This window comes from Rousettus aegyptiacus, unplaced genomic scaffold (assembly GCF_014176215.1).
Source record: "Rousettus aegyptiacus isolate mRouAeg1 unplaced genomic scaffold, mRouAeg1.p scaffold_m13_p_3, whole genome shotgun sequence".
Lineage (NCBI taxonomy): Eukaryota > Metazoa > Chordata > Mammalia > Chiroptera > Pteropodidae > Rousettus > Rousettus aegyptiacus.
This window is the reverse complement of record NW_023416306.1, coordinates 139,114,393-139,138,003: the sequence shown is the minus strand read 5'-3', so window position 1 is coordinate 139,138,003 and position 23,611 is coordinate 139,114,393. Positions and strand designations below refer to the sequence as shown.

At 42.1% G+C, this 23,611-nt stretch overlaps 1 protein-coding gene across 3 annotated transcripts in view; it reads right to left on the bottom strand.

Annotated features, from left to right (window-relative positions):
• SAMD4A (sterile alpha motif domain containing 4A) overlaps positions 1 to 23,611 on the bottom strand; it is a 203,810-nt gene that overhangs the window by 43,744 nt on the left and 136,455 nt on the right. For 2 of the 3 annotated variants that reach the window (XM_016132802.2, XM_016132805.2), the window contains one exon: positions 8,767 to 9,030. The exons of the other annotated variant lie outside the window; for it this stretch is intronic. In XM_016132802.2, coding sequence (XP_015988288.1) covers positions 8,767 to 9,030 — 264 coding nt within the window. The remainder of the gene's footprint in view (positions 1 to 8,766; positions 9,031 to 23,611) is intronic. 3 annotated transcript variants of the gene reach the window in all.

Sequence of the window (23,611 nt, the reverse complement as noted above, 5' to 3'; positions counted from 1 at the left end):
TTTGAAGCAGGCACGTGTCGACTCTGCTTGTACAGCAAGTGTCTCAGAGCCTAGCTCAGTGTTGGGTGCTTAAAGAGCTCTCCTATCTGCAATGTGAACCGATGAACAAAGAGGAGAAAATCTCAGTTCTTAAGAACATAGCCTATTAACCTTCATTCTCTGGTTGGTGGTGAGGCACCTTCTGTTGCCAAAGATTAAAATGAAACACCATCAAAAATGGAACAAACCAGAGAATCGTGAACCTTCACTATTTGACTCCTCACAAGCCAGGAATTTCAATGGCTTGAATGCCAGATTCTGTAAGACGTTGGCCAGGGATGAATTTTAACTAAAAGCTCAGGTCCTTTCCCATGGTCCAGATGCCACATAGTTGGATGGAAAGCTGACCACCACCTAACATAACCTCATGCCTACCTTTTTCATTCTGCCAAACAGTGGCTATGGTTGGAAGACACAGACAAGCAGGGGAGAAGTGAACGTGTTTCCTGGAGGAGCTATGCGCCTGAAGGTATGCATGCTTCCTGGGCTCCCACTTCTGGCTGGTACACAGCTGTTTAGTTTCATCGGGGCTGCTTCTGATGGATGTGCCAATGGAGGTCACAGACTAGAGAGTCACTCTTTCATGTAATGCAAGAGATAAAGATGCTATGCTATATGTATAAAGATGCTATGACTTCCTTGCCAAGTGTGGGCATCCTGATATTTGCTCACTCGACATTTTTCAAATATCTACTATGTGGGCCAGGCTCTGTGAAGTCATGTTCCTCCCATCAACGAACTTTTAATCTGGAGAGAATGGCTGACTCAAAAAAAATTGTAATAGCTGCAGGACAAGTGCTAAGTCTACTCAATGTTCTAGGAAGCACGGAACAATGAGCATTTTGGTTTGCCTTGGGAAGTGAGGGATAGCTTCACAGCAGCAGCAATCCCAGAGTCATGGGGCAGACCATATTGAGAAATCTGTCCCAGGAAGCAGGAAGAGCATATAAACAAATCACACAGCCAAGAGAGCATTCAGAGTTGAGCAAACATTTTGGTGAATGATAGAGAGTGGCTAGACACAACGTGGGGCAAATAGGCAGGGGGTCAGATGATTGAAATCTGTAATGCTTTAACAAGGAGAGCAGACTTCATCTTGTGGGTGGGTGATGAGAAGCTATTAAAATCTGAGCAGTTGAGGCACAGTCAAATGAGTATGTTAGAAAGATGATGACTGTCAATGGAAAGACTGGACGGGAGGATGGTGGGAGTGGAGGCCAGGAGACAAATTCAGATGGCTTGGGAGGGCAATGGCGGAGGGGAAGGAAAGGATGCAAATTGACAGTACTCGATGATCAGGGAAGAATAGATAATAAGAGAGAGAAAAGAGCTGAATTAAGATGGCTCCTCTGATTCAAGTTTGGTGAGACAGAAAATACAGGAGAGACAGAAAATGCAGGGAAGCAGCAGGTTTGGGGTGAGAAGAGAGAGATGGTGAACTCCACTTTAGGTCAGTTGAATGTGACTGCCTTTGGTTCATCCGGATGGAGAAATCAACAGCTCAAGATCTCTAAAGGGAAGTCTGAGTCAGAGAACCATTTTCCTTATCAGTAGCACATGGTGGTTGTTTTAGCCATAGAAGTGGGTGAGCTCACTCAGGGAAAGAGCATGGAATGAGGACAGCAGAGAGCCCGGGTGGAGCCCTGGAAGTGCCAGGCTGTTAAGGGAAGATGTGGGAAGAGGAGCCCATGAAGAAACCAAGAGATAAGGCCAAAGGGTAAGAGGTTTCCAGGAGAAAGCACCACCACTCACATGCAGACAGTGGGCCCCAAGTCACAGTGTCCATCCTTTACAAAGCTCCTTCCAGATCTTCCTACAGTCCACATGGTTTATTTTCTCGTAGCCATTTTTTATGAGAGTGCTACGCCCACCTTTTATATGTTCTGTTCTGTATTTACTTGTTGGTCTTTACCAATGGAATCAAGTTTCGACTTGTATTTCCCTTTTAGAGTTTGGCCAAATCAGCCACAGAGGGGCTTTGTGGTGTGTGCCCCAGTTCGCACAGGAGCTGGGCTCCAATGAGAACTCAGTCTGCTTTTCTCAAATGCCCGCTGTGAGAATGGCTGCAAATACCAGTCAGGTCGATAGGCTATGCAGCACCTGCCCCACCAATGAAGTGGCACCACAAGAGAGAATTGGTGGGTCCAATATTGCTGAAGGCCACAATGTGGGAAGCAAAAATGAAGGGCAGGGAGTGAAGGACTCCTGGAAGAGAGAACATGAACAGCCTCATTTTCCACATGAAGGCTCACCTGTGGTGGTCCTGGTACCTGCAGATGGAAGAGAGACTCCCATTCACCACAAAAAGCCAGGCTAATTTCATACGACTCTTTTCTAAGATATGACTGCATCCTTGTTCGTTGAGGTAGAGGGAGGGGGAAGCCAACTGAGGGCTAAGAAGGAACTAACTCTTCAATGCTGAAAACATGCCTTTCAAAAATGAAGAGCAGAAGTCTAGTAACACCACCAAGATTACTGAAGACTGTCTTTATTTTTGGCCAGAGCGGAATGAGGAGCCCAATTCTGTTCTAGCCTCTGAGAAAAAGAAAGAAGGCATCTTGATCTCTGATCCTTGTGGAGCTATAAGCGTTCTCCTTGACCCTAGGATGTGTCCATGGTGGCCTCTAAGAGGAGTTCCATGCTTGTGGGGAGCATGTTGAGGTCTTGGGAGGCACAGAGATGGCCTACTTTGTGGTAAAATACTCACTTAGAAGGGTTAGATGCAAACAGAGAGACTAAATTTCTCCTCGTAGTTTCTATTAGCTATGACATTTATAAGTGATGTTCCACACACAGCCTGCTTTGCATTGTTAAACGGCAGCTGGATTCTATGTCAAAAGCTGCCCTCCGTATGCCCCAAAGTCCTTAAAGCACCTCACATGCCTGGTAAGGGATGATGGCTAAAAGACCCAGGGCTTTTAGAATCCGAAGGAATCTTGAGGATTTGCTTTTCAAAGACGTGAGGACTCTCAGCCTTTCCGAGAAGAAGCAGCATAAGTCTGAGCCTATAAGGACCTATCCATGCAGGTCATATGTTGGCATCGTGGAATTAAGTTAAGAAAATTTACTAAATTCTAGCCTTTAAGTTAGATAAGTTCAAGACAATGCCTAGAAAGTCAACATTCAGAAAACAGCGACTGGTTCCCATGACAGCCATGTTGACAAGTGTCCCAGCCACAGGAGCGATACAGGAAGCTGTATCGCTCCCCTTCCGTCACTCCCCTTCATGACCCTATATTCACAACCTTCCTTACAAAGGCTTCCGACAAGTTCCTTTTTCTTAAAAAAGATCACACTTCTCTAACTTCTCTAATCTCATTCTGGGACAGGCAAAAGTTCAAAGGTCTACATTTCAAAAACAACCCAAAACCCTGAACTGACTGTTTCAGAATAGGCAATATATTTCCTTTGCTCCGAAGAAAAAAAGTTTACATAAGTTTCATTTAAGAAAGACTCCTTAGGAAAGGCAAACTGAGCAAATTTTCATAGTTACTGGTCTTCTCCACTCTTAACTGCTATGTTTCTATCCAGGTTATTAGAGCCAAAGCTTTCTTTTCTACCACTAACACGTCTGTACACAAACCATATAAACAGTTTCAGTTACCTCTATATTTTGTACTAATATAATGCCACACACCACAAGTATACCTGATTGATGTTAATTTGTCATGGTATGTCTGAAGCTCATATCAAGAGAAACAGACACCCCCCTTCCCCCCCAATATCCCCCTCTCACACCGATAATTGTGAGTAGAAAGTCACGGAGCTTCTCACTTTCCGGAGCCTAAAGCTCTGGGCTTTGCTAGCCAGAAATCTGGAATGGAGTTCGTCACCTGCACTTTACTGCAGGTGAGCATAATGCTTAATATGTGCAAGTGAGAGGGCTCTCGAAAAGGCTGGGCCAGCAACAAGCATGGTGCACTGAGGTCCTGGCTGGCACACCTCTCCTGGAATGTTCTACACTTCCCCTCAGGTTGTTTGTTCTCCTATATACGCTTTGCTATAGATGACACTACGGGTATGCAGACGTCCCAGGCAGACACCCAGGCATCATTCTAAATTCCTCCTACGCCATCACTGTCGACATTCCATCAGCGTACATTCATTTCAGAGCTGTATGAATTCCATTTCACCGAGATCCTATGAATGCGCTCCTTGTCTCCATTCTTACTGCCAAGTGCCTTGGTCCGATTTCATTTACTTCCTCAATTACTGAAATATCTTCCACCTTTCATCTGGCCTCCAAATCCAGAATCCCCTGCCCTCTCCTCACTTTGATTTATCCTTCACATTGCTGCTAGGGTCCTAGTTCTAGTATGCAAATTGAAGCAGGTCATTCTGCTGCTGAAATTCCTCCAACAACTTCTACCGATGTCAGGTAACAAGCCAAAATCCTTTGCTGAGCCTAGTGCCTGGCTTTTCCGTGCTTAGCACCTGGCTTTTCCGTCTCCCATATTCTCAGCCCTCATGCCATAGGACCTACTTGGTCGAGCCGTCTCATCACCATGCTTTCCCATGTGCTGCTCCCTCTGTGTAGAATGCCCTTTCCTCACCTTTTATACTTGGCTAACCTGTAATTACACTCTGGGACTCATCAGCTCCAGGTCTCTCCTCCTCCAGGAACTTTCCTTGATTTCCCTCCACTTTGACTTAGGGCCCTCCTTGGTGCGGGCCAGACCCAGGCCAAGTCTCCAAGATGTTTTCAAAGCTGTTGAACCAGCTTCAGGTACCTGTTTGTTGCTCAGTGACAGTGAGTCCCTTGAAGCAGGAACTATCTCTTTTGCCTCTCTCTCCCCAACAGCTTGTCCAAACAAAGCCTCTCTCAGCAGGCGCTCAAAAAAGTGAACTGACTTGAATGAGGACAGAGATGAAACCTGTTTATTCCCTTCTCTCTGCTCCCGTATAACAAGACCACATCAATCACCAACAGTCCTGGTCTTTTTAAACGTCTTTAGTTGTTGGGGTTCTACATTTCCGAGGACATGATGCTAATATGAGGGCAAAAGTGCTTATTCTACCAATGGACTTCTCTTTCATATTTTCTCTTCTTTCTGGGAATTTATGAGAATATCATTGATTGTTTGTTTGTTTGTTTTTCTTGGTCACATGAAGGCTTCACATGAGGGAAGAGTTAACAGAGAACATTCTACTCATGGGATGCTGAGGGAAAGGAGGCTATTAGAAGTGAGCACAAACTCAGTATCAAGAATCTCTCCTCTGGGCTAAGTTGAATGCAGTTTTTGCAAAGAACAAGGACAACTGAATTTAGAAACCACAACCAGTACATTTAGGCCAAACATGTATAACCAGTGGCCTCCACAGGGAACGTTAAAGGGGAAACTTCCACATTCTCATTCAGGTTCTCACTTCTGTTCATTAATTTCTAGTTGAGTAGCTGATCCCAATCTTCCTTTAGCCTGATAAACCCGTCTGAGATCCCTGCCCCAAGGGACAGCCAATCTGTGCTTCAGAGCTGACTTAAACCTTCAGGATGAGCATTTACTATAAAAGGAAAAACGAAGCAAAGCAGGCAGATGATGTTAATTCTCTGAGAGCAGGAGTTGGTCTACTTGGGAGAGGACTTAGTGAGAATCCTTGGCAGGCAGTGCTGACGCCAAGACAAAAAGAGGACAAGATCGATGTTTGTGAAAACATAAAAAGAGCAAGGATGTTGGGCCGTGAGCTTTATTTCACACTTTTGACCCAAGAGGCACATTCCTCAGGGACAATTCATAGCCAAACCTGGCTACTCTGTCTAGATGAAAAGGAAGGACTGGATGAACACAGTGTTTCAGCAAGGTATGCACAGCTGTTGGGAAGAACGATGAATTCACACTAAATTAAACTCAATTATGGTGACTTTTTTATTCTTTTCCCAAGGTGCGGCGTGAGGACTGACATGCATCCCCTAGAGATTTGGAACTCCTCTAAATTCTACTACAGATTCCTTGTTGTTCTCATAAACAGGCCATTTAAAAATTAGAAAAATAGCAATTAGATGATGGCTGAGGTGGGCCAGCATGTAGCGTAAAAGGGCTGACACTCCTGTGCAAGGGCCTGGTCACAAGAAGAAAGGGATGTGGATCTGGGAGGAGGAGCTGGCTCTTTTTAAAAGTACTTCAGCGGATTTCATATTTCATTTCTCAGAAAGTATGAATTAATTTGGAAATTTAAACCGGCATGTGCTCTTGGACCTGGGAATCAGATGACACATTCTTGGGACAGGCTTGTTGAGGGCTGCTTCTCTGGCGCTCTCCTGGAAGGCCGTCCTGTCCTGCGTAGTCTTTGACAGCGGAGGCATCCTGAGCATTGGCCACCCCATGACGACTTGTCAAGGGAGGGGCACTTGGCTTTTACAAACACTGGCCCCTGACTCTGGAATGCTGCTCTTTCCGGTGCTTCTACTATGTGACCTATCAGCTGAATTGGAAATATACTTTTCCCACAAATAGAATCCTTCATTGTCTCTCACATTCCTTCCTTCAAATACAGTTTTACCCTTTAATTTGCTAAGGGCTTGGTACTTTAAATCCTAATCCAATTCTCTGGAAGAAGTACAGTTTAGTAGGTCAGCAGAAGGTAGGCACACATAGAAGAGAGTTTCCGGTCACCAAAGAGCCTTTTTTCTGATCACACCCCTTGGGCCTATAAGGAAAACCTTGGATATAAGATCTTGTCTGTGTCATTTTCTGAGTGAAGAAACTCCAAGGAGACAATTCTTATCATTTCTATAGGTTAGTCTTTGAGCTCTGGAATATTTTGGCTTTTACTCTAAAACAAATGGGACATTTATTCAAATTTTCTCTCATTCATTTCTCTTTAAAAATGTGCTTTTTTTTTTTTTTTTAAACTCATTTATCCAAATGCCGGCACAATGAGCACAACTTTACCTACTTTGAGAGAATGTCTAAGGTGTGCATGACCTGAAAAAAAAAAGAAAAAAGAAAGAAAAAGAAAAACAAAAAAGAACGAAAAAAGAAAGGGAAAGGAAGAAAGAAAAGAGAACAAACTTCCCATAACAGGTTAGTGGAACCAGCATTCCCCTCTGGGAGAGGTCTGTATCCTGGTGAACGGCCTTCCCGAAGGATTCTCCTTACCCTTCAGTACAAAGGCCTCCTTCCCACTGTTACCAATTAGAACCACACATGCACCTTCTGGGAAACATGCCATCCAGACGTTCCACTTCGCCTGGAAAGAAGCTAGTCCATGGCAATAGCTGTCTCCACCTCTCTTGGTCCCTCAGGTACTTCGATGCCCCAGTGACAAATGCCCTGCTGGCTTATCTAAAGCTTGGCTAAGCTTCACCTGCTACCCATCACCTGGGGCTCAGCTGCTTGAGCACATAAGCATGTCACTTAAACTCAGAAATGGGTTTTGCTAAGTATCCAAAATTATGACATATTTCCCTGAAAACTGTGAAAGAGAAAGAAGACACACAATCCCTTCCATACCAAAATAAGCATTGTTTTTGCTGCCTGTTAAACACCTTTAAAGACCCATTTGTATTACCAGAGGAAAACATCAGGACACATCCATTTGTTCTGGGCACTCAACACGTACGGGATGGGGCAGGATGAGGAGGGCACGGACCTATGCAGCCAAGAGGAAGGGTCAGAGAAGGCACAGAGACACGGCTTCATTCCCTTTAGCTGCCTCCATTTTTCAGCCTCGTGCTCTCTTATAACCGGCACCTTTCTGGGAAGTTGTAGGTATCTTTCTGTGCCCAGCTTCCATGAGAGGGAGGGGACTCAGTACAGAGGCTCCTGTGTCAACATTGATCCTTTTCAAGGGAAAGATTAAAAACAGCAAAACCTCAGGACTATTAATGCCAGCAAAGAGAGTGCTCTCAGAGCCTCCTGTCAGCATCAGAGTCCCAGGAGCATGGCTGGTTATTGTTTTTCCATCTAAAATTGTTATTAGTGTGTCTCTGATGAGCATCTTTCCCTAAGGACTTCCCAGCCCTTGAACAATTGACGTCTAAAAATACAGAACACACGTATCCTCTTGGCCTATCATGGGTAATTTGGAAATTTCTAGCTTCTGATGAGTATCTTTAGAAGAGGGTAGATTTACAGGGTAATGTAGGAACATTTATTTATGCCGCACAAAAGACCTTCATCACCCGTATGCAAATCTTTATCAGGCTTAAAACACTGTCAGAGAAGTATTTTCATGTCCCTTAAACAGATGCAGAGAGAAAGGTTGAAAGGTTTCTTTGCACATCAAAGGAAAAGGGAGAGAGAAAGGAAGCGCACTACTATAGTTCTGCATTAAGAGAGGTTTTAAAAAAGATTCTGCGGTTTCTTTTGCTGAATTATTGACGGTTCCCTGGCCACAACACACGGCCAACAAGGTAGAAGGCTGGAACAGCTCAGCGTCTTTACAAACAGGGCAGATTAAGGAACGCACGTGCAAACAGCAGATCCTATCAGCGTTGGCTGTGACTCACTTGCCTGCAAGTCACTGCATTTAAAAAAAAAAAAAAAAAGAGGGTGTTGACCTCTCTTGCTCTAGTTCTTGCTTCCCAGGTTTTGGCAAGAAGACCTGGAAGGGGAATCTGAGCCCTTCCTCCAAGGTCAACCCCAGAGCTCTGTGAGGGGTCCAATGCATAAGCCTGGGGAAGGGGGTGGGTTCCTTCTCTCTTGCTGACTCCCTCTTTTTTGACCCTTCTGACTCCAGATAAAGGGAGAGGCTCTGTTCCCAGTGGTTTCTCATTCAGTCACTCACCTTTCATACCACTACCTTCTTCTTGGAATGTGTTACGAGCAGTGGTCTGATCTTCTAAGTGTTCACTCCCACCACTTCCTGAAGAGGCTACACTGCTTTGTGGAGACAGGGGGGCATGATCGGATGGGAGGCACTGGGGTCCTCTAGCTCGCAAGTCCTCATGAGACATCCATCCATGTCCTAGAGGCTGGTTTGGCACATTCATGGGTGGGGTAAGGGACACAGATCGTTTCAAAGGGCTGTGGTGTGCCTGGCCTGAGAGAACTGGAAAAAAAAAAATAAAATGAAATAGGTTATTCGCCCCCCTTTTGCCTGGGCTGCAGAAGAACCCATAATACCCCTGAGAAATGCCGCTAGCTCTCTTACAACTCCATCAGTGGTCCCAGAGGGTGACTACAGGCCTGGCCTGGTCCTTCCCTTCAAGCGGTAAACTGGATGCTGCCTACCTCTTGGTGGGTTGGGTTTCTCCAAGGCAGTTTTGCCTATAGTGCCTGCACATCTGACCTTAGCCTTTGTGGGTGGGGATCTGGTTTTAGTTCAACTTTAGAAATCAGAATTCATAGCAGTAGGCTCATAAATCAGGCGAGGCGTGACAGCCTAGCAAAGTGGCCATCTGCCAACAGCAAAAAGAGCATGTGCTGGACAATTTTTTTAAGCACACACAAAACGACATTACCCGTGTTGTTAGGGTGGATCTTCCTAACCAGTGGGAACCTTTGCTGTGCTGAATGAGAAGAAGGCGGACTAGTCCTTCCGACCAGGAATCAGGGGAACTATCACCTCCGGGCGCGGAGGTTCGGGGGCGGGGGTGCAGGCTCAGCAAGGGCCTAGCACTAACACGGACTCGGGGCATGGAACACCGGCAGTGTGTATGTGAAAGGGTCGATTCTTTCGCCTGGCTTCCCAGGTTGAGGCCAAACTTATATTGAAAACACTCCCAGGTAACAAGGCTTTCATTCAGGAGCCAGTGGGGTGCTCCCGGCAAGCCGGGAATGGCTTTCACCAGCATGTTCAGCCCTTCCTCACAGTGGGCAACATCTGCGTGGCCCCCATCTTTAATTTCTTTTCCAGAAGACTAGGAAAAAGCAAAAAAATTCACATAACTAGCCAAATTAAATTGAGGTCATTCAAGGGAGGGATTTAACCAAAATCAACGCCGAGGGAGCCGACGTTACCCTTGGTTGGTTTTGCTGGGCGTGTGAAGGGGCAACTTTACGAAAGAAGTCTATTCATAACATTCTCTCAGCACTGGTTCCTGACAGGTCCAGTTTATTTTGACTGCGGCAGTACTAACATGGAATAGAGCCACATGCATTTTTAAACATTTTTCAGGGAAGCCATTAAGTTTCACCTCAGGTTCTCTCCCCTCCAATGAGGTATTTGCTCTCCTAAGTCTGGGCTAGCACTTCTTTATTGGCATGAATCTGCGTTTTTATTTTGGAAGCAGACCTGGCATCCCGATGTAGTAAGTTCTGCTTTTTGTTAAACTGCATTTCTGGTGGGGCAGCCCCCACACGAAGACCTGAGTAGCAGATTACCTTGCCCCCATTTAAAAAGATAAACTCCAGAGCCAAAAAACCGAGTGCTTCCCAAACCTGTATTTGGGGCAGTAGTGGTGTGGGTTGGCTGCTTATGGTCAGTGGACATTAACCAGGCCCCGAGGACAATGGGCCCACACCTTTATTGTCAATGCTCCCATCTGGCTTCATGTGGCCGGAAGGGCAGCCTTGTGTGTGAAAGGGACACAATCAGAAGGTCTAGAAACTTCTTTATTTACAATAAAAGAATGAAAAAAGGGAGCTGCTGAGTTTAGTATTTGTAATCTAAGAAATTTCTAATTTGGGTAGATTCTATCGAAGGCAAGGAATTACCATCTAACTTCAACATAAGCAAAGGGAACATTAAAAAAAATTTTTTTTTTGTTTTTGTTTTGACTCAAACAGGCTGAAACAGCTTGTATTTCCACTAAATAGACTTGGGAGGAAACTATAGAAAAAGGCTCCCTGGAAAATGCATTGCTACCTGGTTGGACAGAATTAGCAAGAGAAAAAGAAAAAAAAAGGCAGAAAAAGAAAAAGAAAAAATAAAAAAGCAGCAGCAAAAATGAAGAGAGAAGCCAATAAGAAGAAAAGCCAGACATCCAGAAAATCCATTTCATGCCTGTCTAAGTATTTATATAAAATTGGGTAGACTTTTTTAGGGCTGCCTGAGTGCTGTGATGTTTCAGCTTAGACGTCTTTGCTTTCTGCTACCTCTGCAAACATTTCAGAATATCTGGTGGATGTCCTAAATGGTGCCAGCCAGTTGTGCCCCAAGTGGATATGGGGGCTCCTCTTCACATGACACCATAGAAACAGGCCTTGCCAAAAAGAGAGACACAACTCGGAGCTGGCAGAGCCCTTAGCACCTAGCCCGGTTAGAGGTAATAACTGAATCCATAACCATGGGGGAATAACGCTACTAAAATCTCCATGTTTGGATGCTAAGAGTAATACCACACATAAGTAGTAGTCAAATTCCATTACTGGATGGAGCCAATTTGCTTTTTTCCACCTAAATTTTCCTTGAAATCTATGCCACATCTCTACTGATGGGCATCCTTAGGGAAGCTTCAATATTCAAGGAATCCACTGGCTACTGAGAATGGAACTGAATGTTTACCTAACTTAATGGGACTTACAGGGATTTATTCATAGAAACCTACGCTTGTTTCCTTATACATTCCTGAGCTTGACTGAAGCTATAGGGCATGAAAGTGGCCTCTGCCCCTAATGAAACATCAAGTACATCTGAGGTGCCAGGGGCTTTTCCCAGTGACTTTCTACTGAAGGCCCCTCCCTGCCTCTATCATGAAGACTCCCACAAAGGGCACCAAATTCAGAAATGTCTCCTTAGGATCAACTTTCCATAGCAACCAAACAAACTGCCTCAGACCGAACTTTTGATCTGGAGAGAAGGCCATTGGTTTACGGCCAGTCCGGGCACTACACTTAAATTGAAGCAAAGTTGTGCTGGGCAAATGTCACATTTCTCCGAAGAGAACTGAGGGCCCCAGGTAATACGGACTTGTCTTCCTGTGGGAAGGAGACTGAAGCAGGTGACAGGTGACCTCCAACAGTGCCACTCTGCGGTGCAGACACATCTTCCAGTAGAGGTAATAGTGACCTCAAAACTGATTTCGGTGTGACTTTGTGTGCTGGCATAAAGTGGCAGAGGGAGTAAATGCCACGAGCAGGAAGAGATCAAGAAAACAAGCCCCGCAGTTGTAGAATTACAGAGGTGGCCAGCAGCAGAGGGTTGCTGGTTGCTCCATCACTCCATTTTTGTTTTTTTTTTTTAAACCAAAAGAACTCATACGAAGTGGAGAGGGGATGGATATTCAGGCAAAAATAAATACATACATTCCTTTTCCTATGAGTAGGGAGGGAAGAACAGTGACAAGATAGACACACTGCCCCAGAATGATCCTGGCTAGAGGCAGATCTTTTGAATGTTCTCACTTGCTGACTGCTGTGCGGGTGACCACGCTAACACTTCATTCTGATTTAAGCTGCCCCAAAGTCATATTCAAATGATGCTGAATTAAATAACCTTGAAAAAAAATACTCAATATAGATTAGTAATTGGTAAGTTCCAGTAGAACTGAGGCCCTAAATTCATATCACATTTGTGACTTTATAATAGTGAGGGTGGAAGGCCAGCATGTGTCAGGGAAGATTTATTATACTGGAAATCATACTAAAAATTACCCGAGAGAGCAAAATCGTGCCTCTTTTGCTTTGGAAAAACTGAAGCTAAAACTTAATATTGTGTACAGTATAGATACAATATTGCTTATATTTTTAGAAATCTCTACAAGAAATTTCAGGTATATGAATAGAATATTGCAAATTTAGGAATGCATAAATTCAAGTAAACCAAAAACAAATAATAAATATTGAGTAAGTCTAGGTGAACTCTGAAAAATCGGCTAACAAGAGTCTTGCTATAGCAGGCAAGCAGCGTGATGCATGTACGGAGGGTCTTACAATCTGGCAATGAACTCTCTCATGCCATCAGGGTCAGCCAACTTCCTCAACTTCATCAAAAGTTATGATTTCTTTTTTATGTCCAAGCATTTTTAATGTGGCTCCTTTCAATGCCTTTTTAGAGGAAAATACGATACCTGGCTCTGGGTTTTGTTCTCTTGAGTATTTTCTTGAAAGCCTGGAAATCGATTTATTTACCATTTCCTTTGACCAAACTCGACTTCCGTCTCGACTTTTAATTATTGAAATAGGATTCAGGAAAAGGCTTTTCAGGATGTTTTGTGCTCTTTTAAGAACATTGGGTATAACTACTTTTTCTGCTTTCTAAGATGACAAATAAAAGGATCTGTGGAAAGAGGAAGGTTTGGGATACGGGTCCAAATAGCTCCTTGGTTCACTGTCAGGTTAAGTATTATACCTCACTGTCAAGGAGGGAAGTGATCCCTATAAGCGAACGGCTCAGAAAACTGAAGCTTGACTCTTACATCAAACTTTATCCTAACAAACTTTAATGGCGATCTTTTAAAGATACATTACATGCTTCTCTGCTCTCTTTAAATTTAATTATCGAATATAACTTATGCTTTAAAAACTACTGTTATGAGCATAGATTCATAACATTTTAAAGCTGAAGCCCCTGAAAAACAACAGAATTCAGTAATTCCCAAGTTGTGAGCTCTGGGTCCCAGGGTAGTAGAAGGACCTGAGAAATCCTATGTGCACCCAGCCTCATTAGTGGACGAAATACTAGGTTATGAATGGTTTTTATATGTATATATAAAGCGTATTAGAATTAACAAAATATAAATTTAAATGTTGCTGAATTCCTATCTCTTTAAGACATTTTTTTGATTAGTATATTTGAAGTGCGATGGTTTTATGAAGACTCCAGCTGTTTTATTTGTTAAAAAATTGAGTCATGAACTCAATCAACAGTAGAGATGACTGGTCCTCTCTGCTGTCTCTGTTGAGTGAGGCTTCCGCAGGCAATACAGGTGTCCTTGGGAGCTCATGGGCTTAAAGTCCTCTGTATGCCTAGTTATTTTATTTCCTCATATTCAGTCAACCATTACTTTTCATTGCTTTCACCATGTGTTTCCATTTATTTCTAGGCTTAGCATTTTATTCTAGAGTCTGGAATCTAGACTGCTGAAGCTGACTACTTCTTCTTCTTCTTCTTTTTTTAAATAAGAACATCAAATATTCTCATGCTCCTGATGTCATCCTCTTTCACCAAACCAAATAACCTGTCTTCTCAACCCAGGGTTGAGCACTGAACCCTCCTCAGGGACCTTATGAGTTCAGCCACACAGGCCTGATTTGCAATTTTAATCCTCTTCTTCCTAAGCCAGTCTCTCTATTTCTAATTCAAAAAGCTGTCCTTTTCACACACACAAAAAAACATGTGCTTTATTAATTTTTCATATTCTAAGTGCTCATGTGATAGAACTCAATCCAATAGTTAGCACAACTAAACTTTTCAAAACTAACTCATTCTAATTTAAGAATTTTAAAAAGCAGAATGAGGAGACTAAGCATTGGCATATGATTTGAAAATATTATCTTAGAATTTCTTTCCTGAATTAAAAAGTCCTGGACAATTCTCAACTCCAGTGATATATACTGTGTATGTCAACATACTAAGACAAAACATAGGGAATATTCTACTTCTATGATGCTAATGGTGTACATTTTAAAAATAAATTTATTTATTTAAATTAATTTCAAGTATACCGTACATTGGTTAGACATCTATGTTGTTCATAAAACGATTCCCTCAGTTGCTCCCACCCTCCCCTGGCCCTCCACTTAGCCATCATATTAATGCTAATTGCACTTCCTGTGCCACGCTCCCCATCTTCGTGCCTAACTATCAACTACTAATTCATATTTTTTTAATCCTTCACTCCATTCTCCCAGCCCCCCAATCTCCCTCCCCTCTGTCTGTCACCAAATTGTCCACTATACTTGTGAGTCTATTTTTGATTGGTTTGTTCTTTTTGTTCCTTAGATTCCACATGTAAGTGAAATCATGTGGTATTTATCTTTCTCTGTCTGACTTATTTCACTCAGCATAATAACCTCTAGGTCCATTCATGTAGTCGCAAATGGCAGGGTTTCACTTTTTTTAATGGCTGAGTAATATTCCAGCTAATGGTGTATTTTAACAATATTTTCTAGACCTTCCACCAAAAGAAATTCAGAAGTGTCAGCAGAACCTTTGCTGAACACGTCAATTTAAGGGCTCACAACATATAATTCTTAAGTTTTGCTGCAGGATATGGTTTGATATTTGTCATATTTAAATGAGAAGGCACTCAACTTATCACCAGCTACAAAATAGTTACAGCTATTGTTTTAAAGTTACTGGAGGAAGGGTTTCTGTTCATCCCCTTAGGTTTAGGACTATTTATTGAGCATCTTTCTTGTGCCATCCCAAGAATTTCTGTTGAGAGCACTGATTTCAGAGCATTTAAAGGACTACTACTAAAGGCTTTCCATTTTTAAAGAGTAGTTTTGCTAACACCACTTAAATGAATAATTCTGGGCTTTTGCTTAAAAAAAAAAAAAAAGCCAACATTTCAGCAAGGCTCAGTGGTGAAACGACATTAGACCCCGGATTCCTCTTCTTTAGTTGGTTTTGTGGCACCACCACCAGGAATCTGAGGCCCTGTGGTGGGAATCTTTAGGGGAAGAAAAGATTAATAGTAGTGCAAGAATACATTCAGAAAAAAAACAAAACAAAACAATCAAAACAAAAACAAAACCAGAGTATTTGATCAGTGACATCATGCAAAAAAAGACAAAATAACACCAGTCACATTTATGGTCAAGTACAGATTTGTGTAAGGGTGAGGAAGGAGGGTATTAATTACTAAGGTTAAAATTAACATGCTCTACCCTCATTGCTTCAAGGAAAAGATTAAAAGCAAATCTGTAAGGTTATGTGCCTCAACTCTGCATGCTTGCTCTCTGCTTCTTGTCCAAAGGTTTGGAAAACCAGAGCTCGCAACATCTGGACACCAGAAGATGATTCCCCCACACAGCTCATTCTGGGGGAAGAAGAGAGAACATGCCTCAAAGCCAAGATGTGGTTGGTGGATGGGGTGTTCCTGACAAGCCCAAGAGAAAGCCACACACTCTCTGGGAAGAGAAAGTGTTCACTTGCCTATGCAACGAAACAAAACAAATGGAGACTCTAGAAGAGGAGAAAGCCGCAAAGAACATCACAATGAGGTTGACAAACACGCACGGCTAAATCTCTTTTTCTCATTATTCTCATCTCCATACGGTATTGAAGTGAAAGCATTCTGATGCAGAGAAAAGTACCTGAGAGGCTTTTCCAATAACGCGAGTCCTTGTCACTGGTGTCGGCTCTTATTACTCTGTAGACGGCTCAGCCTTTGGGCAGAGCAAAGATGTATGTTTCTGTGTACACATTACCACTTAAACATGTGGGCTTTTAAGAAGCAAATTAGAATGTTTCTGGCAGACTTTTATAGCTGCATTAATCTTTGGTACATTTCATTCGTCCTCTTTTGTCAGCTTCTATAATGGCAAAACTGGGTGTCATCCAGTAGAAAATCTATTTTAGATAACTGCTTTTGACTTTACATTGTCATTATTTAGGAAATAAGTTAGACAAGAAGCCAATATATACATTTAATAGAAAACAGCAGAATCTTACTTACAAGTTTAACTTTGAATCAAGCGGTCTTAAAAGGAAACTGCCTAAATCCTCTCATTCCATTCTATCAAAACCAATGACATCAACTGTGGAAGTAATTTGATACCACTAAAGCAGATGCTTAAGCCAATTCAAGGAACCACTGATCAACCCTGCCATTTCTAAAGATCCTGCATAGTGGGTTAACTTCTACTTCCTTGCATGTTTATTTTCATATCTATAGTTATATCTACATGTACTTAACCCTTAGGTTTGTCCATGGAATTTCTACCCACACAGAGAGTAAATAGATGTTCAGAAACGAGCTTAGACAGAGCTGTAGAATTTGAATCATTTTCATTTATGACACCAAGTAAATAATTGAGTCAAGCAAGTGGCCAGGAGTGGATTTAAGCGGATATTTCTTTTACTTTTCCAACGTTATCTGTAAAAACGCGCCAGTCACTGTGTTTAAAGAAGAGAGATGGTGGAGAAACTCAAAGATAGATGTTTCATGACAAAACGTCCCTCCTACCCCTTTCTACAAGATATCTCTCAAATTGTGACTGCTGTGTCCCAAGCTCACATGTCTACCCAGGAAGTACTTAGGTTTACAAAAAGCAATGTCCATCCTGCGTTTAACAACTCCCAGGCTGCTAACTGAGCGTGGGTACCAGCAAAGCAATCCAAGTTTGGAACCGCAAGTAGCCAGGGTTTCAAGACTGGGCAATCAAATCCCATCCTCAGAGAATCGGTCCCAAGACCAGGGCCAGAGTCGCTGAACAAATCATCAGCATATCCTTTTACATCTTGACACCTCTAGCAACACTCTCCCAGAGGAGAAGAGCGTCAATCACTTGAAAGGGGCTAACAAAGGATATTTTAAAACCTTGTCTCCTAACTCCTGTCTGAGCTGAACTCTAGCCACAGTCTTCACAGCTGCTGGAACTTAAAGGCTCCCAGATAAGAGGGCAAAGTGGCTCTTAACTGAGAGAGCACTGTGTAGGCAAGGACCGGTATCATTAGAAGATGCCAAAATCCTATCGCCATCGGGGTCTCAGCTCAGCACCAGCTAAATGCATGACTGGTGCCAGGGTTTCTCCGAGCGTGAAACTCTGAACCTTTGCCTTGATCAAGCAACATTCCTTTTTTCTTTTCTTTCTAGTGTGAAGAGAAGGGTTATAACTAATTAGAAATGTATTATGTAGTCCTGACTAATCCTTAACTTAGTTCCTTGATAAAAGAATGAGAACTGGAGATTCTCAGCACTGCAGCTAGCAGGGCAATTTACTGATTAGGGAAGTGGTTCTTGTTTTCATTAAAGCATTCAATCTGAATGTCAAATGTAACAATACACATAAAAGGCCATTCAAAAAAAACAACAATATGAGCTTCCTTGCTAATTAGATGATTTTTTTGTTAATTAAGAGAAATTGGGTGGTTTAGGGTCTCCTGGCTTCTTAATTATATTTGATTGAATCACCATGTGATTCATGACAAGCTATTGAGGCTTCACATACCCCAATTCCTGCTTTCGCTTCACCTTCAGCCTCTTCTCAAATTCTAAACTGTCACAACCTGACCCTGTGGGTGTTGGAACATGGTGAGATTGGTACTGTGTTTGTAAAATTGATTTACTGTGGTCTGTAATTACACATAACGATTTGAATGTTTGACTTGGCACTGCATTTTTCATTTAAACCATACCGTTCTTCTCTACCCCAGAGAAACAGCGTTTACGTAATTGCTCTCAACTCATCTACTTGGGCATTATAAATCAGTCCTGCAATAAAAGACTTCCAGAGACACTGCAAGCATGAGGTTTCTGGCATAATTCAGCCCCCAGGATTGTTCTAGTTTAAGAACAGGCTTGAACAGCATTCATTTCTTATTGGATATGAGGTGGTAGAGCTGTCCCGAGATTTTGGATCCCAGCAGCAAAAAGAACAGGTCACAGGGCTGTGAGGAGGGCTGGGTTGGACCAAGTGGCCAGCTCAGATCCACAGGTTGGCTCCCTTTGCTCCTAGTCTACTTCTGGGTCTTTCTTCCCCATCATATACGCTGTATAGTGTGAATTCCTCTAATACATGTCTTACATACCCTTCATCCCCTTTCACAGATTCTGTATTTGCAAATTTACCTATGTGCTAAAATTTATATGTAATGCCCAAATCAATATTTGCAGCATTTTCAGGGTTATTCATTTTAATGAACATACTCAGAGTAGCCAAAAAATTTGAGTCCCTGAGGTATATGTCCCCAGCTGAGGGTCTGCTTTCCTGTTTCAGCTCTCATACTATAAACAAGTATCTGTTTTGAGGTCTTTTTAGTGCCCAATTTTTCTAACTTTGGTGTTTTTCATTGGTGATTTTGCTATTTGAAATGGCATAGTGCTGAGGGGCTGGTTAGTGTTCCTGAGTGCAAGAAGGCTGTGATGTGCTTTACAGAGAAAATAGATGTGTTAGATTAACTTTATTCACATATGAGTTATAGTGCTGTTGGCCCTGATTTCAATGTTAATGAATCTACAATATATAATGAATAAAATGTCTTTAAACAGAAACACACGTAAAACAGTTATGTATTGATCGGTTGAAGAAAATGTTGTGAGGCTTGCAGGAACCTAATTCTGTATTTTCCCTTAGGAGCAATGGCTCAGTATTTGCAAATTAAGTGTTCACAGTGACTTTATAGAACATAACTATTGCAAATAATGAGAACTGACCGAATGTATGCAAACGCTTCATTCCACCTCCCATCCTGTGATGTTTTGTCATATTTGTCGCTATTTTTTTTTTTTTTTAATTTGGTCTTAGGTTACTGGTCCTCAACCTCGGCTTGCATGTTCAACCTCCCTGGAGTCTTTTAAAAAATGCTGATGCTAGACAAAGTAACTGGAAGTCATTGTAGTGGGACTGAGCATCTGTAGTTTTAGATGCGCCTGGCTGGTTTTAACAGTTAGCCAGGGCTGAGAACCATCATATTGAGATAACTTCTTGCCTCAGTGTTCCTCCAGACTCTGTCCCACACCTAGAACATCGCAAACCTCTCAAGGCTGACTGTTGCTTCTGTCTGGTCTTAATAACATGCTCCAAATGATTAGGCGTATTGTTTACTTTTCAAGTGGCTTTTAAAAGACAGCATACAAACCATTGCTTCTCCTCCCACCAGTATCTTGTTTGCTTTGGGTTCACAGGCACAATTCTGCCAGACTCTTTAGCCTAGGGTTTTATCACTCTTGCCCTGCCCTGTAGGCAAAATAAATTACATTTTAGTCTCAGAATTTCAACCCAAACAATACCTGGGCAGAAATTTTTAAAGACTCCTTGGACAAATGTTTTGACTTTTCGGCAATAGTGCCTGTCTCCTGCTGTGGGCATTTCACTCCTGCTCAGCAGGAAGAGTCAGGGATCAGCTCAGGCTCTCTGACCATAAATCAGCTTCAGAAAGCTCTCTGCACATTTTAGTCTGGAAACTCGCTTGGTGAGAGCATAACTGATTCACAAACAGCAAAAACTTGTGCTCTAGGTCTGTGGACCAGCAGCATTGGCATCGTCTGGGAGGTTGTTAGAAAGGCTGGACTCCGAGGCCTCACCCCAGATCTACTGAATCAGGATCTGCGTTTTAAGATCTTAGGAGATTTGTGTGCCCATTCAAGGTTAAGATGCACTGGCTACACACCCAGCTCTGACCCTCTTGCTGGATGCTTGTTCTCTTGATGTTGGGGTTGGAGTCAACCACAACAAAAGCAAGTGAGAAGTGAGAAGAATTTGGGATTGCGGTCGGAAGTCATGTGACCTTTCTGTGCCTCAGTTTTCTCTATTAGTAGATATCAAAGGTTACATAATGGGATTTTGGAAAATATCAAATCATTTAATGTACATGAAATGTTTTGCAAACTATAAAGTGCTACAGAAATATTAGTCAGTTGTCAGAGTAAGAATAACCTAATATAAACCAACACTGCTAATGGAATAATCAACTCAAAGTACTAGCCAATCTAAGGACATTCATGGAGCATTTTCAGCATATTACGTGTGGTATGAAAAATATTTCTGCTTACTTAATAGTGTTTCACAGCTTTACAAGAGACACATTTTCCACCATGGTCTGTCATACCAAAGAGAGAGCCTTCCATGCTATTTCAGAATCCTTATCTACACTGGCAAACTTTTCTCTGTCCAACCAAAATAATCTTCCTTTGATTCAGACTACACTTGGTCTTTCTTTTCCTCCCATATATTTTAAGTGTTCACATTTCATTTCTTTTTTTCTTGAGGTTCAGAGCATGTGAATCACCTTTTCCATTAAATTTCAGTGTCCAGAACTTCTCCTGAGATCTTCTCTTTGTCCTGACATTGATAAGCAACACTGACTGCCCAATTGACATTTAGAAATTCAAGATAAGAACCTATTATGTGGCTGGGTGACATTGGATTCTTCATATGCAAAGCCAGGAGTTGGACTAGATGAATTCATTCATTCATTCATCAGATATTTGTGGAGTGCCCCTCATGTGCCAAGCTCTAACAGCTGAAGGCGCAATGTTAAAAAAGCCATTACAGCCCAGTGGATGATCTATCTCTCAGTCTCTCCCTAAGCCAATCTTCTATGAGGCTATTTATTAGCATATTTGTGCAGTGCCATTCTCATTTAGACAAGATATTTTCCCATTATTTATTTCTCCATATTTTTTAAAAGTCTGCCTTGTAATACCGATAGAATAGCCAGCCTGGGTGGCAGGGTAAAGGAGCTGCCAGCTGCTTACCACAGACTAGATTCTGGAAAAGGGAAGCACTAAATTAGATCATTCCTCTCCCTTCCTGGCTCAGCCCAACGCTCTCATTTGTCCTGCACATTTTAGGCTCTCATGAAAGGAGACTGCATGACTGAATGCTGTCTCTTTATTCTGATTCCTTCTTACCTGCCTGGGGCTGGGGACACTGTACTGTTATTTCCCCAAAAGCAACACCAAAGACCCATCCTTAAGAACTACCTTTCCTGGTCCTTTGCCCTCAGAAGAAGAGGCCATGTGAGACTAAGCACAATAGCCCCAGCTGCCCTTTGCCAGTGCCAAGTAAACGTTGGGTATTTGACTGAATATTTATATACATTGTTCCATATAATCCTCATTTAATGTCATATGAGGTAGGGTCTAACATTACTTCCTACCCCCATACACACACCACACATCACATTTCACAGATAGGAAGCTGAAGCACAAAGGGTAAGGGGCTTGTCAAAGATCAGACAGCCAGAAAGGTTCAAGGTCAAGTTTTTCTGACTTGCAGGCCTGTGTTCTTAAGCCCAACACCACACAGCTTCTCATGGTAAAGTACTGCGGGCTTAGACTCTCAGCCTTGACACTGAACTCTCAATATCTAAAACCCTGAGCAAGTTCATTGGCTATTTGGGGTCTCAGTGTACTTGTCTGGAAAACAGTTATAGCAACGGTAATACCTCTTCTACCTACCTCCCAGGGTTGCTGTGGGATTACATCCTGCCTGCATCTTCTATCCATCTATCCATCCAACCAACCATCCATCCATCCATCCCCCAATCCATCCAATATTTGCTGAGCATCTGCCCTCTGCTGAGCATATACTGGGCACTGGGAAGGATGGCAAAGACCCTCTAAGATGATATATGAAAGATGCTTTTGAAATAAAAAAAAGAAAGTTGTTACTTTCCTAGAGAAAGAGTTTAAGCTAACCTCCTTATTCACTCACTCATTCAACCAACAGTGAGCATCTCTATGCATAGGGCATTGTGCTAGTCACTAGGGCTACGGATGCTAAAAATAGTATAATAAAAGACAAGACTGCACAGATGCAAACAGTATCTTCCATCATTATCACCTTCTACCATTTAAACACACAGCAGCTAGGAGCTGTAAGGCAGTGTTAATATTCTAAGCAACACTTTGCATGAAGGTAAAGAATTGCTGAAGGAGGTAAAAAATTTAGGTGATTTCAATTTCAATTAATTTGTCATAGTATCTCAAGGACTAATAAAAGCTTTTGAGGGGGTAGTAACACACCAAGTCCAAGATGCCTCTCTGAATCCTGGCCCTCTATTTTAGGATGACAGTATCGGGGGAAATATATGAAAGTCAAAAAAGCTCTTCTCTCTTGGTTCTATGGTAAATATGTATGTTGCTTCCTTGCAAGTTGGCTATTTCATGCAATAATTTAAGATCCATGGCTCTCAGTAGCATGAAGATTCCCTATAACTGAGTTAGAAATCACTTGCTCAACCTCATGGAAAGCATCTCTTTTCCATTTGGGCTTTCCCCAAATGGCTCATAAAGCTTATGACTTTGGTTTTGTGTGGGTGTTCGGAGGGCAGATCAGGCAAGCATCTGCACAAAAAGCCAAATCAGGATCTTTTTACTTTAAATTAAATGCTGGAGGAGCAGCAGACTTAAGAGAAACAACCTAGTTTATTTTTTTTTTCCATCATAGATTTAAGATAACAATGATGTTTCCTTAGACAAAAAGTTGTGCTTCAAGAATGGGTCTTCCAGAAATGAATACTGAGTCACCAGGTGCTTGATGGAGTGAGTACTGAGCTTTTCAATTCTGAGTCAGGCCTTTAAGAGAATTGGTAGAGCATGATGCCAATGTTTTATTGAAAAGTACATAGATTTTGCTGTTATTTAGGTGTTCGGTGGAGTTAGTCCTGATAGAATTTTAATGATAGCGCTACATTTTGGGCCCTTCTTCTAAAAATATTATTTTCAGAAGACTAGAATGTGTAACACAGAAATTAGTTTCCCTCATTTATTTACTCCTTAATTATCTCAGAATTCCAGAACTGTAGAACAGGAAGGGACTTTAAAAATATGATTTAGGGATCATCTAATTCATCCCACCCTTTGCCATTTTATCAGTTAAGGAATCAGAGGCCTAGAGAGAGACAGTGATTGTCCAAAGTTACTCAGTGAAATTGAAACTGAAGCTAAGACTAGAACCTCAACATTCTTAATCTTCATCATTCATATTTTATCATTGCTCACTAGTCTTCATATCAATGTTGTTGATAGAGAGAGGCAGAATAATAGATCTGTGATCTGAAACAGATAATCCATCATTTAACACCAGAATAACACATTACAAGACCTAAATGTTGAGACCTATGGATTTGTACA